The 27,868-nt window shown below is 42.0% G+C and overlaps 1 protein-coding gene across 1 annotated transcript; it reads left to right on the plus strand.

Annotated features, from left to right (window-relative positions):
- On the plus strand, window positions 1-26,730 carry LOC142582646 (glycine receptor subunit alphaZ1-like). The gene is made up of 8 exons (XM_075692565.1): window positions 1-374; window positions 2,075-2,163; window positions 4,369-4,436; window positions 5,384-5,607; window positions 6,480-6,562; window positions 8,713-8,847; window positions 16,897-17,228; window positions 24,355-26,730. Exons 1-8 carry the CDS (start codon window positions 298-300, stop codon window positions 24,538-24,540), a joined length of 1,194 nt encoding a protein of 397 aa, XP_075548680.1. The 5' UTR covers window positions 1-297; the 3' UTR covers window positions 24,541-26,730.
- Window positions 26,731-27,868: the final 1,138 nt, after the last annotated feature.

The following is a 27,868-nucleotide window of genomic DNA, read 5'->3' on the forward strand; positions in this document are numbered from 1 at the left end:
CTTCGAGCCTCTCTGTCTGGATATCGCCGAGGCTTCGCGCCTGCGGTTGTCGAGGAACGGAGGACGAGGAGGAAAGAAAGGGGAAGGAGGGACGCGCGCGCGCGCGCGCTCCCACTCTGGCTCTGCCCGCGAGGCTGTCGGTGGAAAGCGCGGCGAGCACGCGTCCGCGCGCCTGCGCTCCAGTCCGGACCCGAGCTGGAGCACGGCCTGGAGGGATAGGTCTGGTCGACCGTGGTTGCAGCTCCAGACGCGCAGTCGGAGCTCGGCGAAGGGGCTGCTGCTGCGAGCACTGTGCGCATGCCACTTTCAGCGCTGAACGTGTGGCGCGCTTGCGTCACGTTGTCCCTCCTCAGGACGACGCTCGCGCAGGAAAGGTGAGCGCGCTCCTCGCATTGTTTTGACAGTCTACGTACTTGTTTTGCGATTCGAAAGTGTGTAAAAAGTGTGCAGTTCGAAAAAAAAGGATTCGTGTTTCATGCGGTATTGACCTCAATAAAGTAAGGTTTGCGCACTGGTTCGTAACTCATGGTAGCGAATTATGAGTTCGAAGTAGGAATATGCAGAGAATTAGAGTAGCTGGAAGTCATCGCATGGCCCCTGTGCTTTCTGCCGTCTTTCACTTTTTATCGTGCGGTTAGTTTCTTTTCTTATTTTTTGCCAATGGTATAATAGGTTTCGTTTCATTGCACAGAGATGGTAGAACGCGAAGAATACGACAGAGTTGTGTATACACACATCTTGCAGTCGCAGAATGTTTGACGTACAAAACATATCACCAAAGCTTTTCTAATCACCAAAGCTTATGGTTAGTAAGTGACGAATGAGAGAGAGGGAGATAGCTTTGATCTCGCGGATTATATTTTATAGGACATTACCACAGTGACCATCCCACATATGCTCGAGTACGGGCACCACTGTCAAGGAACTGCCGTGTTGTTCTAGGACTGATATGTCACTTTAAGTGTGCGTCTCCAAAAATTGCTCTTTGAACCAGAATGTGCGAATGTGGCTTTCAGGAAGGAAGGAAGGAAGGAAGGAAAAAGTGGAGAAGGAAAGGCAGGGAGGTTAACCAGTTTAGCTTAACCGGTTTGCCACACTACACATGGGAGAGGGATGGGGAGATGAAAGATGGGGAAGGGGGAGAGGGATTGTGCTATATCTTAGGCACTATGACGTAATACTGAATAAAAAATGTATTTTTCCTGAAAAGCAGCCGCAATGGGTCTTCTAAATTTATGAGTGTACATGCTAAACTATATAATCTGATAGACACATTTCAAACTTTCATATCTGCATATCCCAAATTGTCCATCTGTACTAGAGGACTAAAAAGTATTTTTCTGCACGTTGAATTTTTAAGAAGCAAAAATGAATGAGGTTCTATGAAATTAGCACCGACTTTGCGCTATTCCGTAATTGCGGTTACGAATTCTGCTTAACAGTCTGTTTCTGTTGATGCGAGGGATATTATTGGCAGTCAAGAGTCAATATATATATATATATATATATATATATATATATATATATATATATATATATATATATATATATATATATATATATATATATATATATATATATATATATATATATATATATATAGATTCCCTTATTAACGTCGACATACACTTTTTCCAAGCAAGACTGAGCGACATTGATAAGCAATGGTTCGGTCATTAGGTGTTCAAAATACGTTTTTATAGGCATTTAACTCATTCCCAGCTGGTAACTGCAACGTGTTTACTTAATCCTCCGCATTATTTGATGTGGACATTGATGTTGTCGAGCACCCTATTTGTAACGGTAAGGAATTATTTCAGTGCTTGGTACTATTCTTAGAGCTCATTTGCGTCATAGCAACATCTTCACGAGAAGCTACTATTTCTGACAGAAGATAAATGCAACTTTATACTAACACTTTAGAAATGTTCGTCATATGTGTTCGTTGTCTTCTGTTGGAAGCTCCAATGTGTTATATTTGATGTAGCAAAAGGAAGTTAGAAATATCAGACACATTAACAATTTTCTGATCGATTATTGCTTAGAAGAGCACTAAATAGCGTTGTCACTTTAGGCGGTCAAACGGAGCGCTGGATGACCTGGAGAAGCTTGACGACTTATTAAGAACCTATGACCGGCGTGCCCTTCCCACGACACACTTGGGTATGTTTTCCCATACTATAGCATGCCCGTGCGCTTCCTCTGCATAAGAAAAACAAAAGTAAAGCAACTAGCGTGTTCACTTTACAACATGGTTGCCGCGTTAACATTTCCAGTCTCTTGCATATGCACTTTTAAAAGTGTGTTAAGGTTGTAAAAATACTACTGAAATACCTCGCCTGCTACGTGCGTTTACCGTTTATCCGTTACACTTACAAGCTTTCGCAGAGATCCGGTACTGCGCTTTTTCGGCAAGATGCTCTTGAGAAAGGAAGGATTCTACAATACATTGATATATTTGAATATCCATATGTGCTACAATACATATTGTATTACTTTCGTTATTCTGCACAAAACATCATCTCATGTATCTTTTTATGACCTACAAAGTTGCTATTCTTTTATGCTTAGACGTTTCAGCAGAGCATAACTTATTTCAGTGGCTTCCGATTGCTATAATTTACCGAACAATTACAGCAAGTCATACAAATACGAAAAAGTAAGCAGACAACTCGTATTGAATCCTCGTATATAGCAGTACCATGAAACGTTAATCCTTGTATATATGCTGTGGTTCGCCTAAATATCGCTTAGCTATGGCTTACCAGATGAAAAGCAAATATAGTGTTTACAGTGGAAGTTTTACTGCTTTTATCCCGGTCCTCCATTGAATATTCTGGGAACAATCACGCGTAGCAGCAAGTCATTAAAGTGTTCCTTAAGGAGTCGTTTCTACATCCACTGAGACCGAAAATAATAATTGTTCTTCTCTCGGACTAGAAAGCTGTCATGTTAATAAGAATTTGGTGAACGAGTATATAAGACAGGCTGAAATGTTTATATTGTTCTTACTATACACAAAACACCGCACACTTGCTCCACGGAAACCCGCCTATCCACTTCTCGTAAACTGGAAATCTGAAATGTTGAAGTCAATAAAATAAAGGAGAGCATAGCTGCAGCTATGGAAGAATTTCTTAAATGCGAGATCTAACTGGAAAAAATCAGTAATGTGCTACGGCGGATTTTCATTTCCGCCTATTGCTGGCAGACTTGGCCGTACGAAGGGGCGACCGCACATTAGCACTTTACATTCAAAAACAAAGCATAAGTAAGTATGACAAGCAGTATATAAATATCACGCCTATACGTGCATTTTGTAGAACATGTGTGTCTATGACAATTCTTTGCACGAGTAAATGTGTCGCCATGTCGCCATGTTATTAGGGCTATGAAATACACGCTTGAGCTCCACGAAGTTAGTTGCCAACCAGGCTTCATCTTGTTTACTGTTTGCTTGCAAAAGTTAGAGTTGCCGTCCGAACACATTCTCTTCTGTTCCAGTGAGATTAGGCGTATGTTGACGTCAGTCACGGTGTGAAGCCTAGTTATGCGCACCGGCCATGTGACTGCTCGCGATAAACTGTTGTTCCTATCCCTACCGTGACATAACAACGAGACTCTAGCGGGTGATTCCGGAGAAAATTAGACGCACGAGGGAATTCTTCACATCAGGAGAACACAAAGCTATTACCACAAAAAAGATTCACGCCTATGCCCAGGGGGTCTCTTGCTGACTATGCAAAGTAATGAAATTACGGTGCTGTAGCCCGCCAGGCCAAGGAAGCAAGACGAGAGGACGTCAGAGCAGATGGCGAAATGGGCTGCAATTCGGTGGTAACGTGTGCGCGAGCTCAAGGCATGAACACATCCTGTACGGTGTGAGTGGGTTAGCAGGCGTATGGATACATAAACATTCTAATAGCGAAAAGAAAGGTGACTCTACATGGCGAGGAACGAAGTTGAGATGAAAACGAAAGACCGTAAACGTAGGGATGCCACGCATGACAGCCTCAAGCAGATGGACGCACATTGCAGTAGCGCATGACAGCGTTTGACTATTCCGTCTTCATTGCATCTTTTTTTATTCATATTTATAGTGTGTTCGCAATATAATACTTCCTTTGGACGGGGGGGGGAGGAGTGGGGGCGGATTTTTGGGACCCAGTGACTGCCTGCATTTGACAGCATGTCGTTTAATACTGCCCAAGAACGAACGGGTAAAGTAAAACAAACATTGCTCTAGTTATATATTCCACAGCTTCAAAGAGTTTAGTTTCAGGCTATCGCGAAAAGCGCGTTTCTCTGTATGTTCTTGCTGGGAACGAAAATTTTATCCAACTGGTGTTTTATTTTTGTCGTTTTCAGGAACGCCAACAAAAGTGGCTTGCGAAATCTACATACGCAGCTTCGGGTCCATAAATCCAGCCACAATGGTGCGTTGGCCGAGTAACGCTTTGATATCTCTCTTAGCGTCATTGTCCCCAACAATGCTGAAAAAAATTCTAACGCGTTGGTTATCTCCATTCTTGGTGATGTCTCATTGGTGATCCTAAGCACAGATGGGGACAAACGTTTACGCGGAGTCTGCATAAGCGTATATTATTCTTCATAGCTCAAGGCCGCCAAGAAATATATACTGCCCAACCATTGTCCCTAACTGATAAACGCTACATACGTTTACTGAGAAGTGCTCTTTAACCTGTACACAGCATTTTCTCAGACACATGCGCAAGACGTGTAGTTAAATGTCCGGCGTTTTCATTTTGTCCTTAAGCTCAATGTGAACACATGTTTCTTTCTTCGGCGAAGCAGGCGGGTTTAAACGTGCCAGAAATTCGATGCAGAATTTTGAGGCAATTTTACTTTTGGTGACGAAGAAAAAATGGAAACCCTTTTACTGCGACTTAGAGATCACTTTATAGAGATAAAGAACGAAGCGTGTTATTAAAAATAATAGTTCGCACGTGGATAATAAGCATCCATGTTTATAAATTGCATGTTTATCATTCGTACTTCAAGAATTAAAAATAACGACCTCCGGCACTTGGCGAACACCTAACAAATAAAAAATAAAGAATGGGAAAAGAAGCGTGCTGGCTTTCTTCGTCGGTTTTTCTCTCATAATACAGAAAACTCTCTTTGAAAACTGGCCCTCCTTTTGTTCCGCATTGCTTTAAAGTGGTAGCTTCAGAAAAGTGGCGAATTACGAGCACTTCTCAGACTGGGCTACAAAAAAATGGCATTGCTAAATGTATCAGCATTCGAAGTTTCCCACTGTAACTTGCTGCAGTTGATCTGTCATCCTTACTACTGCTTTTGGCTCTTTTTGCAGCCGACAGTCCACGTGCTATATTTGAATTTCTTTCTGCACTACTTTCAGGACTATGAGGTTGATCTTTATTTGCGGCAGACTTGGCAAGATGATCGCTTGACGAGCCCCAACGTATCCAGGCCCCTGGACCTCAATGATCCAAAGCTGGTGCAGCGTATATGGAAACCAGAAGTATTCTTCGCAAATGCAAAACACGCAGAGTTCCAATATGTCACAGTACCTAATGTACTGGTCCGCGTTAACCCGAACGGAAAGATTCTATACATGCTCAGGTAAGTCACTGGCCTCTGATTGCGTATCTAAAAGAGCTGCGATATTTAGGCACTCGCTGCTTTCCGCTGTCGGTTGCTGCATAGTCTTCTGCTAGTGATTTGTTTCGCCTTTTGAATAATCATTAGGAAAATGTCATACATGCAATGCTTGAAACAGAAGGAACTACCGCAATCTTATTAAGGAATGTGCCCGATTTCTTTTTGCGCCGTTTGATTAAATGTTTCAGTTCAACTACGATGCAGCTACATTCATAAGTGTTACGAAATGAGTCAAGAAGCAGAATGTTTTTCGTTCTAAAAATATTCGGCGACGAATTGTTTAACTCTCAAGATTTATTTCTGGATAAGGATTGCGTTATACATTTCGCTTATGATGGCACCTGGGACCTGCGGACTGGAACAATGTGCAGAATGGAGAAGAAATAATGACTTCATTTGAGTCATTGATAAACGTGTGAAGTCGTTACAGACACCCTGGAAGAAAGACCATCCTTCTCGTTACTAAATGAGCCCGCCAAGTCTTCTATTTCATGCTAATGAAACAGCAGGACGGAACTCGCGCTGTCTTTAGCGCTTTTTCCGGTGTATTTTTCACCCAGTGGAACGGCAGAACCATCAGCAAAGTTACGTTGCTTGGCGTTTCATATTATGTCTTGCCAAACATGTAGTTTATTGCACATCGAGAGTATAATGTTCAGTTGCAACCTTCTGGCACTCCGAGAAATTATCGTAGCTTAAGTGTGATGGAACAAAATTCTTGGTGCCAAATAAAGGCAAAAAAAATATGAGCGCTCCGAAATCTTTCTAACGATGAGCAAGGTGTCTCAATAAGGTTCTGGTCTTGATGGAGCATTTTGTTTTCTTCTATCTAGGCTCAAGCTAAGGTTTGCATGTATGATGGATCTATATCGCTTTCCTATGGACTCCCAAGTTTGCAGCATCGAACTCGCCTCATGTAAGTCCAAAAGCAAAAGCAGTACCGAACACTTGAAACACTGTTGATGGAACGCAAAGAACAATCAATCACTGTGAGAGCGGATAACGAAGCTTCTAAACTTTGCAACAAGTATTTCACTACAGTCGGCGCCGAAGAGTAACAAAACATGGTCATAAGCCTCTTTTTTTTTGTGCGAACACTCGCATGCAATGAGATATTTAAGAACGCGCGGAGAATGCTTGGTTAACGTAATTGTTCAACGTTCAAGGTAACCCCTGTGGCCTTCCTTTCTCATATCAATAAGTTTCGCAAAAAGTTACCTTGCATGAGCATTCCTCGTAACACAACCTATGAAATATGCGCCGTACATTCTTGAAGCAAGGAACCTATTCCTTCTTTACCACCTTGATGTTTGCCTAAGTAAACTTGAGTTTAGCGGCACTTGCATTTGATTGATGCAGTAATGTCAAGTACTCAACTCTGTACCTTTGTGTATATGTTTATGGAAACCCCTTGTGGGTTTCCTTTGTAGCAATTGCTACGAACGGGTGGATGTCTGTTTCTCTCTTTATTCATGTTTTCCAATGAAATAACAATAAACGCGGAAATTTACCCTTTGGCTAACTGAATATTTTAAGTCTCACACCTTTCGGCATGCCCTCGATACAAGTACGGACTAGAAACGTATGAAAACGGCCAGACAGAACGCGAGGGCTTGAAATCACCATTTGTGCCATGCCCTTGCTTGATTTGGATGGCTGCAGACATTCCTTTCTGCGCTATGAGTGCACACCAAAGTGCTGAAATGGTGCCACGTAATACAGATCTTACTTGCGTTCCACATAATAGAAACAGATGACTGGGTGGTCCGCGAGACTGCTCTTTACCTTACAAGACCACCAGTATATACCAGGGGTGCATAACATTCTGCTTTCATTGACACGAGGTATTCGATGTTCGAAGGGAAGCGTAGCAGGGGGCGGCAGAAAGTTAGGTGGGCGGATGAGATTAAGAAGTTTGCAGGGACGGCATGGTCACAATTAGTACATGACCGGCGTTGTTGGAGAAGTATGGGAGAGGCCTTTGCCCTGCAGTGGGCGTAACCAGGCTGATGATGATGATGATGATGATTCGATGTGCATTCCATAAATCAGTGTGCTTGTAAGATGGTGCTTAAAAAAGGCGCTATGTGTTTTACGTAGTACACTGCGTATGTAAGGCTGTAGCTTGTTTGAAATATCCTTGTTAGATCTATGCTTTTTTTTACAACAGGCTATATCATGTTCTTGAAATTTTGCACAGTATGTAACCGTAACTTGCGATTATGCCATATTGCATCGTCCAAGGTTGGTGTGTAGATTTATCGTTAGTACTAATGCGCTCGCTGTTTAATTCTACATCCTCTACAGCGAACTGAAAACAGGAACTAGCTGGGGAGAAAGTCGGAGAAATACTCCTTTACAAATATATTTTATTGCCTTTTTTATTCCGCAAAGCGCCCTTTACTTATCAGCAATCAGGTGTAAGTGCCCTTCTAAAGCTTTTCGATGACATGGCTGACGACTTGATTGACGGGACACATCGGGATAGGAGCGACGACAAATCTTGAACTAGTGCTCGAGATGTTTACCATAATAAATGTAAAAGGGGAAATACTGGTTTTCGTCATTTGTATGCGTTCTGTTATAATATTGTAATCTTAACGTCTCCTACGAATACATAAGTTATTCTGCATCTACAACTTTTGTTAATTTAAGCAGGGAAGAAGTGTAAAAACGTAATTCAAACGCTTTCGTCCATCCAGCGATATTTCTCATTATGGGAAGCTTATTGTTTTGCCAGATTAAAACACCAACCTGCTGTGATGATGTTGAAATAAAGAACTCATTATTCAGGCATGTTCCACTAAGGTATTTTGCAACGTAAGTATTCTCACTAGCTTGACTGTTTTGTTTTGTTCCATTGGCAATCGTTTTGTACCAATGTATCTTTCTTGCGAGTTTCGAAATGGGTTTATCTTAAGCGCAGTTCTGGTACCATTACAACTACTAATAGCACTCGGGACACTAAGCGCAGTTGATTACCATAACTCTACCTGAGCACCACTAAAGGAGTGATCCGTTCTGATTTTTTTTGGGTTGACATAGAAATGTTTTTCCTGTTTACAGTCTCGAAAACAACCGAAGAACTGCATCTGGAGTGGTCCGATACCAATCCGATAATACTATTCGAAGGCCTGAAGTTACCACAGTTCGAGATTCAGAATATAAATACGTCAATCTGCATGGAGAAATTTCACATCGGTAAGTATGAGATGAAATTCCAATATGAATACTGATTCTTTGCGAAGTAAGAACACATGGTCAAGGGAAAGAAAAAACACCGTAACCCGTGCATGCCTGGTGAAAAAAGGATTTTTCTTAAAAGTCGTTCCTTTTCGATATGTTAATAATAATATGATCCAACATGCAAATGCTCATTAAGAGCCGTCATGAGTATTTCATTCTGAAAATCGACGACAGGATTTCCGTGGTATAGTTTTAATGACTGAAAACAACGCAAATGTATTTTAGCGCAGTGTGACGTGAGAGAAGGTTCGTTATTGTTTTCCTTCTCATTCGAACCTCAAGGCAAACAGGAGATAACATTTTATATTCCCAATATTGCTCCTTCTGATTTGAAAAAGTACATAAATGTTTTAATGCGCAACTGCGCACCAAAATGCATCTTGACGTAATATAAGGTAGTGTTTCGATGAGCCTTGGAAGTTATGTCCCCCGTACCATCTATTATAACTGTTGGCGGAGACTTTAAAGTGAGTGCTTCAAGTATTATATGCCAAAGAACAAGCTGTTTTTATAACATAAGCTATTGTACACACTATTTCGTTAAACTTTATGCCGCATAACTATCTAGATTCTTTATGCTAGCTATTTTGCATCAGCGTCTGTGATCTGGACTGAGTGACCGAACGATATACCCAGTAGACTTTCTTTTAATCTTTCCGTCCCCTTTTCCCTTTCCCCAGTGCAGGGTAGCCAACCGGGCTCAGTCCTGGTTAACCTCCCTATTTTTCCTTTATCATTTGCTCTCTCTCTCTCTTTATGCTAGCTATTGCTGTACAGGCTGGCGGTGTATTACACATTGTGCTAGCAATCAGAATTGCCCGCTGAGCTGCTCTTGGATTATCGTACATTTCATTTGGTTTGCGGCATTGCCTTGATCTCACTAATAATTTGTTTACTCTTTTACGTCAGACTCACAAGTGCGCTAATGGTCGAAACCAATGTGGTAAATTTGCAGGTATGCTATTGAAGAAAAGTGCCATGTGGGCAAAACAAATGTTATTTTTAAGCCTTGCGTGCGTTGCAATATTTTGGCGATCTACAGACAATAAACTTTTTTTTTCTGTGGTTTGTCGGGGCCAAATATGTACTTTTGCTCATTTATCTTAAACACTGTGTGTCTCCTGAGCCCAGACGTGTCTCTAACAATTTTTCTCAAGAAGTGCATAATCCACAAAACTGTGATCAGACAGTCAATGAAGAAAAACCAAGACGTGGGGGAAAAACAGAGCTCAATATTCATCTGCGCTGGCGCCATCTCCCTTTTACCCAGTGTAATTTATCTAACCACATTTTCCCTTCTTCTTCACCTGCTTTTCCCCTTTTTTCTCTTTTGCACCCGCCTCCGTTTTTCCTAAGTTGCTTATGTAAGAGCGAACACAGATTTGTAGGCACCAAAATTTAGCGGCGGGCGGAGTGTACGAGTCACCCGCAAACGAAGAAACGCTCCCGCAAAAACAATTTATCTAATTTAATGCTTCCTTTCTCATATATCATTAAGAAGTATGATAAACCAATGATGTGTACCGTTATTTGTGTGGTCATCATACACACGTTAATGTATTCAGCAAATTATGTCTGAGATCAAATTCAGCTTTTGAAGTCTGCTTGAGCATGCGATGAAACGATTGCGGCACTTTTCAATATACAACATAGTGAGTAAAATTGAAATGAGAAACAACTTCTCCTGTTTCTTCATTGCCTATAATAACTGCTGAGAAAGAACAAGCTCATATAAGTTTAAATTTCTTCGTCAACACCATATGCTTTACATAAACTTCCTAGCCAACTGTTTGTTGAACACATTCTACGCCGGAAAAGACATTGAAATATATTTTTTTGAACTAGAGAAGATGTAGTGAGAAAATATTTCCTCGGGAAGGCTTTTATCAAAGCGGCAATTATTTTATATTGACTAGAGGTTTCAGTTTCAGATTGAATTTATGGATTTCAAATATATAGTGCAGCGGATGATAAAAAATAATCAGAAATAGGTCCGAGAACCAAGGATTGCAAGGGGAACTCTTGTTATGAGAACTATTAAAATGTACATAGAATAGCCGCTAAAATGTTAACCGACAGTAGTCAACGCATAGTAGTCAATGCACAAAATTGTCAATGCCCAATATTGCCCAATATATACAAGGAGCACGGAAAAGATGAATTTGAATGGGAAAAACATCAGCAAAAGAGAAACTGGTAAAAGGACCAGAGTAAACTTTATATGAAATTATGTGATATGTGTTTTCAGCAGTCGTCTGAAACTTGTTAGGCATCCGGAAGTTTAAGTTTGAACTGTTAAAGAGTTTCAAAATTTTATGACGGTGGGTTTAATTGTTTGTTTACCATATTTAGTACAAATCCTTGAAAGTAAAATATTTCGACTGGCAAATCTAGATCTATTAGAATCGGTACGGTGCTTATAATGACCAAACGTTAGGATCATGAATCCGATAATAAGCAACAGTGGCCTTAGCCTAACTACCATGAAATCATTCAACATAAACTAGTTTGGGGTTTCTGAAAATAGGGGAGGTTAGTTGCATAGTATGCAACGCGAGTGATGATTCGTATAGCCTCATGTTTATTGAGTTGCATGGCGCTAAGTGTTACTGATATGTTAACTCTTTCGTTACCACGAGAAAATGGTTGTTTATTGTAGGTCTCAGAAAAAAATATTTACCACTACAAATAATATTCCAGCAAACATTGCAGCATAGAACTTTGTACATATAGAAATGCTCTTTCCAAAAAACATACGCGCCAAACAAAGAAGATTATTAGGTAAAACATAAAAATTCTAGAAACCGTCATTCCTGCTGTCAGCTGATAAAAACAACAATAAAAAAAAACATGTCTACAATAACATTAAGGTCAAAGGAAAGTCAGACCACAATTTCAAAGACAGATAGCCCAGGAATAGTGTCTGAAAAAATAAATGCTCAGTAGACCGCCGTTCTTCAGATACAAAAAAGAAACCAAGACCAGTCCATCGCTCATGCCCTGCCGTGAAGCAGTTCCTGGATATTGTGAAACAGAAGTGCACTCCGCACTTTTCCCACAAAACGTCTGGTTTTCGTACAACTTTGTGGTCCTCGCAACAGATTTTGCAGTGCCGCCTTTTCGGCGTCTTCTGAGGATGACGTCCAACGAACGTATTTCACCAATTCGTCTAGAGTCACGCACCTGTTCCTCGACCGATCGCTTTCAGCGTATCTGGGTAACTACAAGATTATGTATCCAAGCATATACGTTTGCATTGTTGCAGATTATCTTTGTCACATCTGCGGAGAAGAACTGTAGGAAGAAATCCCACGCAGTTTTACGCTGTCTTGCGCTCATCAGTAGTGGTGGGCCAAGATGTGCTACGGGCGGCCTTCTTGGCGTGAATGAAGTTTATGTGCTGCCGATGGCAGCACATCACAACCAAGCGAAGTGTGCACCCTGAACACAATCAGTAGAGCTCTCAGGTCGTGCAAAAAGATCGGCAGATAAGCGCGACACAAGGAACGAGACCGCTCAAAGCCGTAAAAGAAACTCTCCGGTGAACAGCTGTGGATGTTCCATGCTGACTCAAAACATCGTCGGCGTCAGAGTTTGAATCTGCTTTGCTGTCATCTTGGGAATCATAATTCGAGTCCCCGTCAGTAAATGGAACCGCGGGTGCAGCATAGTTTCGAGCACGACGCTTTTCGCGAGATGTACCCGCACGCGACGACGCCATGGGAGCGCCTTTCGTTAACTGCGCAGTGACACCGGCAGCGCCCCTTGCCTGGATTTTACGTAAGAAGCGGAAAGGAAACTCTTCGAAATTGGTTGAAAATGACAGGTCCACATGTCGAGCATGCGGCGAACCTTCAGAGACGCACTTCGGCGGAATAAAACGACTCGGCCTCCAAAACAAAGCGCGCTAGTGAACAGCTGGCGTCATTTTCGGTTAATTATCCCCGCTCAGCACTGTCGGGCGACAAAGCTGGCGATGTAATTTAATTCTCGACTTGCTGGGAGTCATTTGATTGTAAAATTTTAATGCTAGTACGGCGTAATCGTGAGCGGCGTGCTTTTCCTCGAGCGCGGCAGAAGGTGACAGCCACGCCTCTTTTCACTACAACATATGCAGACTAGCTCGCAAAAAGATCCGTAAAAAATCACAACATCGCCGTAGTGCGAAAATTTCGACTGATTCTGAACGTGCAGTCTCTGTACTGGATGGCCTTAAGTGGATAAGAAACGGCTCCAACATGTTGAAAGCAGTGATTTAAAGCATAAATCAATGGTTATCGATTTGAATAGGCGTGGTAACGATGCAGTTAAAGCTCATGTTTCCTTATAGTAATTGAGGTCAATGTGCATAAAAACAAAGTTAAGCGTAAGTAACGTTGGCGGACTAAAATATCAACTAGACGAGCGATTATAAAACTTAGACTAACAAACACTCTAATCGACGCAATATCGTAATGCAAGGTTCGGAGCCTGCGTCGCCCGAAGGGTTAATAACTGCTTCTAGACTCGCAGAAACGCTAATGATCCTTATTTATGCAGAATAATGAATTTGTTGGAATTTCACGCAGAAATCCGGAGCTCAAATGTCGGAGACAGACATCGTTAAGCCCCTCGGAGACGCCTGTGATCGACGTGATTGTGACTCGTTTGTGAATAGAATAGTCTAAATAATGGTGAAAGAAGATGTCATTGCTAGCGTTTCAACAGTATTATATGGGTGCCAACACATTATCGATGACAAATACGTTGCGAAGTGCCTTCGTAAATAAATTTATGTTAGGAAATGTGGTTTTAATAGGTTTCATAACTGCGCCACCTTCGCTCTCAAAAGCGTAGAATCTAGTCGTCTTTATATTGGCAGTTTCAACGAAATGATTTTGAGAGAACTATCACATTAATTGAAACTTTCGTTTTTCAGTCTGTATTAATCATGTGTTAAGTTTTTTTCGTATAAATAGTCTCGTGCATGGAAATTGCTCTCGCTTGAATAAGTGACGAGAAAAATTCGTGTCTGGAGTTATGCAAGGTACCGTGTTAACTTAAAGAAGATAACATAATCCAATTATGTTTGCTCCCACCAGTTGACCTGCATGAGGGTCGTTAAGCTGCTCGCATTTAAAATAAAAATGCACTGTAACACAACGTGCACAGATGTAGTTCAATGCAGTTATTACGCTGTCTGCAAAGTTCAGCCCATTATGTTTCTCATCTTCATTGCATTCTTTGCTCATGGGCACTCTTCATGATAAACAAGTAGCCGTATAGCGTTTTTACTCGTATAATATTCTGTGCTCAATCGAAGTTTGAACCTTTATACAAAATCAAATGTGAACACCAATCAACTCCGGCCAGGTACAAACATTTCAATATTGAGTTTCTATACCAATTGCACCAACAATTCACATTGTATCTGAAGTTACAATTTATGATTGCATCAATGCAGACATTTTACGCTTTCTAGATTTCAACCACATGCGCCATAACGTACTTTGAGTCACAGTTTTGATCTTTTATCGCACGTACGCAGCCGAGCACTGCAGAGTATTTAACGGCTTACAAACGGTATAGGAGTACTCACACACACACACAAAAAAAAAATAAGAGATCGGTAACCGTATGGTCTATCGTCTTCCTAGTTGTCTTTCTTCATTACTTACGCCATTTGTAAGCCATAACCAAGCAACCAACCCACAAATATATTTTGACCAGGATACTTGAACCTTTGCTCGAAGCGTGGGGCTCTTGTACTGCATATAAAATATTTTTAAACTCTTGCAGTGTGAGTTTGAAGTAAGCTATATGAAGTTTTAATGTTCAGAGCAATGGCCAACGCAAGGTTGTGCTAGGAACGGCATATACAGCGTATGGTATTTGTCAGTGTTCATTATTAACTGAGCTTTCCTATGACGAAAGTTCTTGGCCATCAAACTAGCATATGAAGGCACTACGACGCTTTCGCGAGAGTACCGAAAACAACAAAGATTTGTGCAAGTAAGTGCAAACAACGTGCGGTTTCGGCTCTCGAAAGTACCCGAATAGGACGACCAATACTTCCCATGGGCTGTATATGAGTCGTGCATGCTTTGGTCAATATCCCGGCGCGATACAGTTGTCGCCCTGGGGCGTCAACATCTGACGATATCGAGGATGTTGCAAGACCATCGATCTAGGTTGAAGTTTGCCACGAGTATCCCTCATGTTATACCCGGCGAACAATTCAGTGTTTCGCCCCTGGCCTAGGCACACAAGTAAGCACCGGACAACAGCGCTACTTGTTTGCCGTCTTTCATTCCGTATTTTTTAGATGTCTAGACGTCGCTACAATTCAATCCAGACAGTGAACAAACTCTCTTGAACGAAATACGCTGAATAGCAAGGATATTCAGATACTGATGTAAGCAATGAACACCTTTGAAGGAACGCGGTGGTTGGCGGTAAACAAACGAACAATGAGCCCAGAGCTATTGCCCGTTTTTTCATTCTTTCTTTTCTGTGTGAGAAACCAGTTCGAAGCACACAATAAGTTACTGTAACGTTTCCTGCGGCACAAAGTACGAACGTCGTAATGAAGTGATATAAAATACCATTGTTCTATGGTCCTATAAGTTTCTAATAAAGTTCCTGGATGATGCGATTAAATCGACATAAAAAGTTCAAGCAAGCTGTAAAATATAATGTTTAACTAGACTCCTCATAAAGTAGGTCGCTCAGCTCTTCCACGTAAATTTTCCTTTCCGCAATGGTATCTTAGTGGCTATGACGTTCTGCGGGCCGAACACAACATGATGGGTTCAGATTTCGGCAGCGGCGGCCGCAATACGTTGACATTTGAATGTAAAAATTATTGCTAGCTTAGATTTACCTACGTGTTAAATGATCACAACGGGTCTATTGATCCGAAGTCTTTCATTAAACGGCACACTTACTTGCTCACGTGTTGCTTTGGATTGTCAAAACGATAACTTAATCTGATATGACCAGCCCACTATCATACTCTTGCTTTGGTGCATAATAAGACGAGAGACAATATAAAGTAAGAACAGTACTTTAACAACTGCTTGTTCTAGTCCCGTTTCTACTTCATATCGTTTGACGTCCTATTGCACCATAGCAAGTGTCACGCAACACTGTTGCGTTTCGGAGTAGCCTTCCCTAACTCATACAGCTATTGCTCTGGAATGGCTGGCTTGCCCATGTGCCCGAACTGCAGATGGGAAGATACTATCGATCGTCTTCTGTGTCATTGTTTCGTCTTCGTCAAACAAAGCCAGAATCTCGAGTGTGCCTTGTGTAAATTGGGTGATGGGCCTTTTACAGAAGCAAAGGACTTCGTAGCTCGGACTCGCAGCTTATCAGCCCAGAAAGCCACACGAGCTCTTGTACAGTCCCGGGCCAGGATGAATTTTTCTTCAACTCTGAGGCTTCCTTTCGAGGAACCCGTATGGGTTTCCTTTGTAGCAATTGCTACGAACGGGTGGATGTCTTATTTTCCCTTTATTCATTACTTCTCTCCACCTTGCCGGTTTCCGCAGAACTACTACGTCAAACACATGCTTTTGCTTCGTGTTGTCTACAGGTTCGACTTCGGCCTGGCATCTGCTAGCCACCTGGTTAGCTCAGATGTTAGAGTGGCTGCCCCGGAAAGGCGGTGGCCCCGGGTTTGAGTCCCGGACCAGGACAAATTTTTCTTCAACTCTGAGGCTTCCTTTCGAAGAACCCGTATGGGTTTCCTTTGTAGCAATTGCTACGAGCTGGTGGATGTCTGATTTTCCCTGTATTAATGAGCTCTTCTACAGTACATGAAAGCGACAGACCTGAGCCCCCAACAATAGATGCGCTGCACTCTGCATAGTGCTCGTTATGAATCTATATTCATGTTTTCTCTTTTTCACTATCCTGCTCAGGTTTAGAGTGGCAAACTGTACAAATACTAGTTAACTGCCCTGCTTTTCCTGCTTTCTTTCTCTCTCTTCTCTCTCTCACTCTCATGTATGTGTGATGCAGGAGAGTACAGCTGCCTGAAGGCCGACTTCCACTTGCAGCGGTCACTGGGCTACCACATGGTGCAGTCGTATCTGCCTACAGTGCTCATCGTGGTCATCTCGTGGGTGTCCTTCTGGCTCGACGTTGAGTCCATTCCGGCGCGCACCACACTGGGCGTCACGACGCTGCTCACTATTTCTTCCAAGGGCTCCGGTATACAGTCCAACTTGCCTCCGGTCTCATACGTGAAGGCAATCGATGTGTGGATGGGAGCCTGCACGGGCTTCGTGTTCTCGGCACTACTGGAGTTCACCGTCGTCAGCTGCCTGGCCAGGATGCAGGCACGAGACAAGGTGATAAAGCTGTCGGGTTTCCGCAGAAGCTATAGCGTTTGTTGGGCTTAGGAAAGGCAGATGCCACCGTTTCTGCTTTGTGCAGTCTCGTAGAAGGGGTCCAACATATTACCTGCTTTTGCTCTTACTAAACATATTTGAGAGAAGGGGCACGTATAAAAGTACTTATGCAATTCGCGAGTCGAAAAGAAAAATAAAGATTTTTTTTACATAGGTAAAGAAATGTGCCAGCCATAAAGCATATTTTAACCAAGCAGCATCAATTTACAATCTGGTGTATTAAGTAGAGTTCATATAAGAGTCAATTAATTATCGTGGTATGTTTAGGCGACAGGTGTAATACGTGTTTAACCTCAAATTTGACGAAGACATGAACTTGTCTGAATAAAGTTTAACGTATCTGCATGGACTCGTTTGGGAATGCATTGGAAATTGACATGATCGAGATTTGATGTTGCCTGATCAAGTAGCTCAAGAAAACTTTTAAAAAATTCTGAAATTCATGCAAATTAATTATTTCCTATGAACTTTTGCCACACAGAACATCGTAACAATATTGAAAAGGACGTGCAAGTAGATATGAAATATGAGTGCATTGCATCAATTTAAGAAGTCAATGACACAGGATACTTCGGAATAATAAGCGCAGGTATTTACGCACTGCCTTGGGTAAACGGCCGGAAAGATGCCGCAACTCTGCCGTCGTGCCTTGGCTTGTCACCAATGTTCCAAATTCTAAAGGCGCGAATGTGATTCGGCTGAGGCAGGTGAAATGTTGCTTGAGGGCCTTCACGAATGGTAATACACATCGAGCATTCACATGACAGCTAGAAAGTGCGGTATGACTCATACCAAATCAGGCACGGATCTTGATTTAGCGTCGCTGTGGCACGCAGCGAGAGTTTCTTGAGTTACATCTACTGAAATATGTGTGGGCCTCAGAGACCTCCGCGTTTGGCTACTTCACTCCTTTCGGTGCGCCAGATACCAAAGCGTTCAGGTCGCAGGGAAGTATAATACCAATTAGAGCGAATCATTCGAAGCTGCCCGATGAGGTTCGTGGTAAAATGCTTGTCTCTCACCAAACGGATTCGTGTTTTAATGGAGCTTAGAGTCTCTATTTGAAAGTCCGGGTGACACTACATGAAGCACGTCGAACATCTATATACTGTCTAAAGAGAGAATAAACCTGCGCGGAATAAACGCAAAACCATGGCACGGAGGGGTGGCTGGAACAGTTGCAGGCAAAGACCGGAAATCTATTTGAGACACTTATCGGCACTTCAGTATACGGTTGTGTTCTGCACTTTATACTGCTCATAATTATGAATAGCTTGCTGCTGCACTTACTAGGTTGTAAAAAAATTCGGCGTATATTGTCACGTTGTCGTGACGGTTAAAAAACAAGCACTGCCAAGAGCGTGATGAAAGAACTTAGCTACCTATTTCGCCGACTCGTGCCCAGAAAAACAAGCAACACTCAAAGCGCAATGATTGTGTTGAGCGAAGTCATCGGCCATTGAAATATCAACTCAAAGTTTAATTTGATTGTCATTTGAGACAAGCATCGTGGTACATTCCAGAATACTTGTTCGTGCTAGCACCGTACGAACTTTCATAACAGCAATAATCTGTAAAAACGGACGTCAGCACAAACGCAAAATATTTCTTCGCATGCGAATATTTTGGGCAAACAATATGTTTGCATGTTGAAGCAGGTCACAAGCACTGTGGGAATCGATGTCACACGAAGCATTTTGCTAGTAACTGACTGAAAAACACTGATTACAATTGCGCAAGGCTTTAACCAGGTGGACTGACGTGTTTGTGTAAGACGTACAGCTTATACTAAATGTCTGACGTCAGCGTGTGTGCAACGACAGCAGAAAAACGATGGCGACGAGGCTTGTGTGGCGCCGACGGCATGATTTCTACTGCGGCTGTTCGACGCGATCGCATGGTATGCCGACTGTTGAGTTCTGCATAGCCAACCGTTGAGTTCTGCTGTGCTCTGCGTAGTGAAATACGAATTACAACATCATCATCGACTACATACTATAACATTGTACCTACCTACGGCTATGTCACGTGGGGTATGTTAAAACGACGATCGAATTTGCACTCGGTGATGAAAAGTTGAAACCTGTTTGACCTGGGCCGATCATGAATGCGGTGCATTGTCGCACGGATTCCGCGTAGCGTTAGCTGCTGCGAGGAAAGTACGGTGGAATGTGGGCCGATCCCCTAGGTTGTGCCGCCTGACACAGTATCTGAAAATGCGAGCTGTCACGAGGAAAGAACACGAGAAAGTGGCAACCTGACGCACGTTCTCAACATCTCAAAGAGCTAGTGGGCTTTCGAACGAGAGGGGTATTCATGCGATAAAGGAAAAAGAAAAGGAACAGTTGCCTAGCGGTTAGAGCGGTAAGCTGCTATGCTCAAATGCACAGATTTGACTCCACTGTTGATCATACATTTCTTTTTATTACAGAGGTCCAAAGTTTGCCGAGACAGAAAATACCTACTTGCCTGTCGACCCACCTCAATATGGCTGAAATGCGACAATGGTTTGCATTAAAAAAAAACAAAAAAAAACAAACTTCCCTATGAATGGCGAAAATTTCTTAGTCTCTTCTTTCTCAAGAATTTGCACATCAGATGTGAAACGCGTCAGGCTCCAGGACTGTGGTGTACAGCGCTGTCGATCACGATGATGTTTCGGTTCCTGGCAATAGCAGCCACATTCCTGCGAGGGAAAAATGTCAATACGCTCATGTTACGCTATTTTATTTGGGTACACATTAAATAGATGGTGCATTAATTCAGCCAAAGTTGAGTGATAACAAACATTTTGTAATTTTCTTGCATCGCCGTCAGCTTGACAAAGCCGTCACTTCATTTCTTTCATAGATGTCAGTGTGTTAACAGCTCGTAGTTCCATCGTGGCCAAGCTAATTATTATTTACGACACATCCTTCTTACGTGCCCGAGACGCCGTAAAGTGAGGTGAACAGCAGAGGCTTAATAATTGTGTTGGACTGTTTACAGTTAAGCCTGAAAGATATCCTTTGTCTACAGTCATCAGTGATGCCACGGAATAAAGCACTTGCAGCTTTAATATCTTTTTATAAGCACAAAAGCTAAACGTTCATGCCTGAGTACACTGTTACAATTCTTTGAACGCAGGTCATACACCGATTGTTTTTCTTTGACATTGTTGTCTGTAGTTTTGTACTTGGGCATTCTCTTATGTAGCTATCTGGAAATACGTCCGCCATCTTTTCTATAAAACTATCAACGTATGTGTGTGTTTCCTGACTGTTTTGTGCGCTCTCATTTGTTTACGAAACTGTGTCCTCTTATTTTCATCTCTCCTTCCCTTACTCGTATGTGTAACTTAGGAAATGTTCCTGATATATGACTGTACTCCATATTTTTTCGGTGATCCTTGTGGTTTTAGCTTTGATTGAGTAGCCAGTTCCACTAAAGGTACCTATCGCTACTTCAGATTCATATCAATAAAGAAAAAAAAGTCGTCGAAACGAGCCGGGCGCCACATACTTCGGCGTCTCCCATCGACTTATTGCCACTTTCGGACCTTATATCAATCAATCAATCAATCAATCAATCAATCAATCAATCAATCAATCAATCAATCAATCAATCAATCAATCAATCAATCAATCAATCAATCAATTCCACTGTCCTATATGTCGCAAATCGTGAAAATCATTTCGAAAGTCAAGCTCGCCTTTACTATATCAATAAAAGTTCTTAGAACATGGCTATCATAAACATTTGAGATGATGCGATGATGAGATGCATTGTTAATAATGTGAAGCATTATTTACCTCATTCCAGGCCCTTTGTGGAAAGTCGGTAGGTGACGAGATCTTTCAGGTTTCGCCACTCTTCGTAACTTTGTCATATCCTGCCATGGTTGCTCAGTGATCATGGTGTTGGGCTGGAACGCACGCGGTCGCGGGATTAAATCCCGGCCATGGCGGCCTCATTTCGATGGGGGCGAAATGCCAAAAAGCAGCCGTGCATTTAAATTTAGCTGCGCGTTATATAGCCCTAGGTTGTCCAAATAATTCCCGAGTCCCTCACTACGGCGTGTCTCATAATAAGATGGCGGTTTTGGCGCGTAAAACGCCATTATTTTCAACTCTCTAATAAAAAATGCGTCAGCGACACTGGAACCAAACCTGACTCTTCGAGCAGAGCAGCTCAGTTTTCTAACCCCAATACTCGGTTTGATATGTCGCGTACAATGGTCAAAGAGATTTTGTGTAGTGGCTGCATTAACCACAGCAAATAGTCGGGTGTTTTTGGCTGTAATTAGGTAAGCCTGTTCTTGAGTCCAGTTGAGTATCGAGTAAGAAAAAAAAAATGTATTTTTTAACAAGCAACAAACCATGTTTCGTACCTCTTCTAAAACATTGTTTTAGGTCAATTTGCATTTCATTGTTTTCTTTTCTGTTCTACACTGCTTCCAATGCATTGTTTACTTGTGCTGTTTTCGGGATTGTTATTTGGAGCCCACTTAGACAGCCTCACGTGCGTGCTCGTGCGAGCCAACGCCACTGTCGTGCAGAGAAGTATAGATGGAAAACCGGGAGTGATATATTTCGGAAGTCGAACTTATTGCTTACCTTCCACAGCGTTGCACGCTAATTACGAGACGGAGTATAAGCTACGATCACAGGCGTGTTCCTCTTGCGTCAAAGCCGACTAGCTCTTTGAGGCATTTAGCGCATGCGCGCCGTACTATACTGCCTTCCTCACAACGTCTCGCTCTTACGTGGCTCTGTTACACTGAACTACCTACGTGATCGACCCGCACTCGTCAGTACTTTCTACGTAGAAACTGTGCTACGTCGCATCGCCTTCGTGGTGAGATTGGTTGATCACGCTTTATCGTTTCTTCATTGGAGTACAGATGCTACCATCAGTTTACCCTAGTTCACATAACATAAGCATAAGTGCGTACGATTGTATGTTACTTAGTCGTATATCACTTCACAATCAGTGTTTTTTCTCGCTAAAGTCTGTTCAGTACTTATGCAAATCCCAAGAATCGCCATGTATAAATTCGTGCCGAACGGCCGCAGTAGAAATCACGCCGTTGGCGCCATACGATCGACGTTAACGTGGTCGTGGTCTTGCTGCTGTCGTCACACACGCGTAAGCTTGTGTTACCAACACAAGCGCTCGATTTACAAAAGTGCGTTGGCCCACCTAATAAAGCTTCGCATAAGCGAAAACAACGCTGGATAACTAGCTACCTGCGAAATTGTTCACGTAAGATCAATTGCCACATAGCGGGGGATCTGTACAATATTTTAATAAAATGGTTTGTTGTTGGCAAGAAATTTGCCATATTATTTTTCAGTGGAGGCATTGAAACGGACAAGAGCAATATCCTCAATATAGAGCAGAATTGTAGGCATTCTATACAATATTCTATTTGCCTGCTTGAGTTAGAGCTATGCCATATTTTGGTCTGTTCGAAAACTTTTGCTTTCTACGTGTTGCTTGGCCTACCACTTTCGGATTCCACCACTAGAGTTTGGCAGCTGGTAACGTTACTTCATTGTTTCTTTTTCCTTTCGAAAACCCCCACTACGATGGTGTGTGCTCTTTGGTGGCGCACATCAAGCCCCGCACTTATTCGCTGCGTCAAAAGAACCTCTGGTAGTTTTCGCTTTGCTAAGAGCTCTGAATGCAGAAATGCTACAGGGGCTTTCACTCTGAACGAGGAATGATTGCAGCAAGGCCCTGGAAAGAGCAAACATGAGCTTGGGAGAAGCTTTCAGCACTTCGTTTGTTCAAGTAGTAAATAATGGCGCGAGTCTACAGTGCACTGTCGAGCTCGCTTCCCGTAAGCATTCCTGTGCTGCTTTCACGTACCAATGAAACATGAAAGAACGGAATCGATGTCAGTAGAGTGAAGTGGAATGCTTTCAACACCTCGTGCCTACGAGGACGTAACCTTATCTTTGTACCGCAGAAATATACCAGCTTTTACTGCTATAATGGTCCGGCGCTTGAAACAGTGTTTGCTCTGTCGGTCCGCACTCCCAATTTATTGTACTGCGGCGTGTGTCTCCGCTTCATATTGCACACATCCTTTAATAAGTATGGGATGCTTAACATACTAGTTAGTGGCTTTATGCTGCGACAGTTGTTAAGTGTTTGAGGCAGTGTTTTCCCGTTTCGTCTTGACGCGTGTCGTCCTGTCGTCTTCATTATAATTATCAATGCTATCGTGTCGTTGTCAGGCTATTGGTGTCACTGGATACAGTTGAAAAAACTCCCGCAACTAAGTTTGCACAAGTATATGGGAAACTTTTGCGAAGTTTCCAACGCTCGAGACAGACTGATGTCGCGGTAAGCAAGTTCAAAGACGGGCGAAAGGTTGAAGTCATTCTTTAGCGCCTTCCTTTGCGAAAGAGAAACAATATGCACAGGCCGCAAGCGCATAAGTAATTGTGGTCACTAAGGAGATTAGGATTCGCGACCGATAATTGAAATACTTCGATTGTAGGATATCGATTGTGTTGTTACTTAACATGCCGAAAATTTCATGCTGTCTCTGTTTAGTTTCGCTGTGGCAAACGTTCACAAAGTATATTTCTCGACTTTAACCTAGCAGCCTATGTAGGAGGGAAGGCTAAGTTTGAGACAGCTTTCACTTGCAACTAATTATCTCGTTTACACAAACAGTTTTCTCTGAGGGCGATGAAATGCAAGTGATGGCAGATAATATTGTGTCTGTGGTATTCCTTTGGTTTCTATTGACTTAGACCGACTACTGTGCCTAGCCAATGCAGGGAGCTCTAGCTGTATTAACATATGAGCGAACTGCTTATGTTTTTTTTATTGTAAGTGCTCTATAGTGGTCTATAAGGCACTTTCTGCATCATTTCAGTGTATATTTCGCAAAGTGCGGTGAATTTCTTAGTGTTGAACTTTTTCCAACGCTTTGTAATATAGCATGAGAAATTAGCAAAGCGGCCGCAGCAGCTAGTTCCTTTAGTCTGAACTGAATGTTCTGTTCTGGTTATTTAGAATTTCTAAAGAAAAAAAACGTTCTGATTAATGATTATTTTTCTTTTTTCAGGAGTCAAGCATGGTTACAACAAAGCACGGAGTGGCGATTGTCAACGCTGTTCCTGATAACCAAGCGTCGGTTCCTTGCACTGTCCGGGCGAAAACTATTGACCAGGTCTGCCGCGTAGCGTTTCCGGCCATCTTCCTCGTGTTTAACGCCATTTACTGGCCGTACTTTATGTGCTTTACTGAGTAGAACATCACCGAACAAGGCAATAGTTCTGCGGAAAAAGTGTCCGTATAACGTGTCTTGAGGCTCATTGTCACGTATTTACACCGGCATGAAAGGTAGGTCAAGGGAGCGTTCGTTAAATCAACCAATATAGCGTCCTCAGCCAATTACGCACACTAGTTTAGAGCAGCCAGTCGAATTTCCTTTACTACTATCGAGAGAGGTTGGACTAAGTCATGAGTTCATTCCCTTCGGTAGCTTCTGTCAATTGTCTCAGGGAAGGATAGGTTGGTGCTTCGAGCTCTTTAGCGCATGCAAACTCTGTTGGGATGCTTAGGTACGCGCAGGGAACGTGACGATCTATAATGTTTTTTGGAGTAGTAATGGAACACGGCACTGACGGTCGATAAATTTGATGGTATGAGGAAGTGCACTGATTACTATAAAATGCACAACGGCTTTATTGTGGAGTATGGCTCGTTTTCTTTTTATAATGTAGGAGGGATAGAATATAAGTGCCAAGAAGCAGATACTTAAAATCCTAAAACAGCGCCGCCATGTAGATGTCTGATTTAGAAGATACCGTTGCACTGCATCACAAGCGTAGCATACAACAAATTTAAGCTCTTCTATAGGAAATAGAAATATTGAGTATTACTTCGTTAATGCGGGAATCGTATTTGTTAAATGTATCTTTCGATTAACAATTGGGACTTTCGCTGTTTCAATACAGACTTTTTTGAGCCTTCGTATAACATTACGAAAAAAAAAGAAAATCTGAAAAGAATAATATCTACGTTTTCAATACCAGCCATTCTAGTCCAGAAGGCAAGCGTGCTGCAAAATCCGAAAGCAAAATTTATTTATGTTAAATATAACATCCCGGTCATTTGCCCTAACTTTGTGGCGACAATTGACAGCGTCAACTAAACTGCGTATTCCATGTTGTCGCTTAATGGCTTTGCCATGATGCCATCTTAGTCATTTTCAGCTGTTCAAAGTTTTAAGGAATAAGCTATGCTTAAGCTACAATTGATTGTTAATGAAGTGTCAGCGCGAAGACTTGCGAGTTTGATTTCGTACATATGAGTGTTCTTTATACAACCTGACACTACCTTTTTGGAGGCGATGAGCCGAGAATTCAGAAAACGTCATGGCCAGTTTTAACAGAACAGTGACCCTGTTAAAATGTCTGTATAAATACTGTTGTTATTTATGGTAGTTTTGAAATCGTTTAATATATGTTATGTTACGTGATCAAGTGTCAATGGCTATACATTATCGACCTCCCATTAACTTGATCAATCCAATCGTCCAGACATTTAATGTCCGAGGAACTTCAGGTTTATTAACTGTAGGTTAAAACTCTGATGTATATATAACAGCATGGAATGCAAGATCTCGTCATATTTCATGCAATTTCACTAGATGCAGCGATGTTTTCGATGGAGATTATTCGTCTCCTGAAAAAAAAAATTGACATTCACCGGCATGTAGGCTGAAGCTATGAAGGAAACCCAGCTGGGTTTCCTTTGTAGCTTCGTTTTTTTCCTAGATAAGGTTAATATCTTGATCTCTGTGCTACAGTAAGAGTGAAACTGAACTAGGCCTGAAAAACTTGCGTTTTCTTATCGCACTACCTTCATTGAAACGCTCAGTACTAGGTCTTGGTGAAACACATGACTAAAATTTGAAAGCTTTAGAATGAATTTATTTATTTTTATTTATTTACAAATACTGCAATCCCGTTACGGGATTGCAGTATTTGCATTATGAAAGAAACACATTATGAAAGAAACGAGAAACGCAATCTTCGCATTATGAAAGAAACGAGCAGAAGACAGATGGCTAATTTTATTTGCTGATTGTAGCCCATTTTTCTCTTACTAGAGAGTTATGGGTGACAGCAGAATTCTCAGAATAGTGCATTCTCTTAAAATAACTTGACATCGTGTGGTAATTTCCCTAAATCTCATGTAGGTAGCTGCTTTATTTATGTAATTTGAGGAGACATACCCATGAAAACGAAAAGACGACGGGCGCTAATGATTATAGAAGTCCTTCCTGCCACTGTTGGCTGAAATGTATTTGTATGTTTTTTGGTCAGTCACTGTGTCCCAAAGCTTCTTCGTGCTGAAGCTTAAGTGAGTCTATGCTGTTCAACACCATTGTATATTTTTGTAATAAAATAGTTTATTAAATGACCTGGTTCTACTTGATGTCGTTTTGGCAGTAGCATTTCTTTTTCCACCCGAGGGATTTGCCGAAACGCCTAGAAATAATATCAAAGGAAAGCGTAGAGCTCTGCATCGTGCAGAAACTGAGTATCTGACGTCCAACACGAGGAGCTTTCAGGCGCATCCGGTTTCAGTCTGGCAATTCTTGTCTCGAGCCGGTTTTCAGACATGCCAGAGCGCACCGAAGCTTGTCTCGAGCGGCTACCGCATACGCAAAAGCCGGGAGCTTTGGGCGTGTGCCTTGGTTTTTTTTTATTGAAGTGAATATTAGGAGAGGTTGGCGCCTTTATGGTGGCACCGGCTACTCCTTGTCACTTAGCAAAGGAAATAAATTTGTGTAGAAAGGGAGAATAGCGACACGAAATATGGCACTCAGTAGAACACTGGATGAATAAAAAATATACAGTCCAACAGTACATGAGTCGCAAAGTTCTGTGCATTAGTTCAGTCCACGTACGCATACATAAAGTCAGATATTTAGAACAGCCATAACACAAAACACATGTAATGCACTGCAAGTACAGAACAGAATTATAGATATTGCATAAAAGTTGCGATCGCCACATTAACCAATTATGAATCACGAACAACGTTTATGTTACTCATTTAGCGCATTCGGATCATCTGATACCTAATATTTTCCCAAAATGTTGGTCTCCTCTAAAAACTTTTTCAGAGCAAGAAGCGCTCTTTTTTGAAGGCCCGCAGTTGGCCATGGGCCAAGTATTTTTTTTAGAGTGAATGGTCTTCTGTCTAATATCAACAAATTTGCTTGCAGTACCCTTCTTTGTGTATTGTATTTAGTGCACTCGAGGAGAAGATGGTGCACACCTTCGTCTGGATGGCCACAAGAACACTGTGGACTGGAGACACGTTTTATCCTGTACAAGAAGTGTTTAGTGAATGCAGTACCAAGACGCAGGCGGTGTACCAATGTTTCAAATTTTCTGTTGTCTCTTAGATTTTCCGGCATTGTTAAGTTTATACATGGATCTATGAAGTATAACTCACAGTTTTTAGTTTGCTGATCAAACCAGGTAGTTTTGCTGAGGCCACAAGAAATCTGTCTCAGGAGCAGACGGACTTCACTACGCAATAGAGGAAGATTGGTTGTC

Source organism: Dermacentor variabilis, chromosome 5, assembly GCF_050947875.1.
Source record: "Dermacentor variabilis isolate Ectoservices chromosome 5, ASM5094787v1, whole genome shotgun sequence".
Taxonomy (NCBI): Eukaryota; Metazoa; Arthropoda; class Arachnida; order Ixodida; family Ixodidae; genus Dermacentor; species Dermacentor variabilis.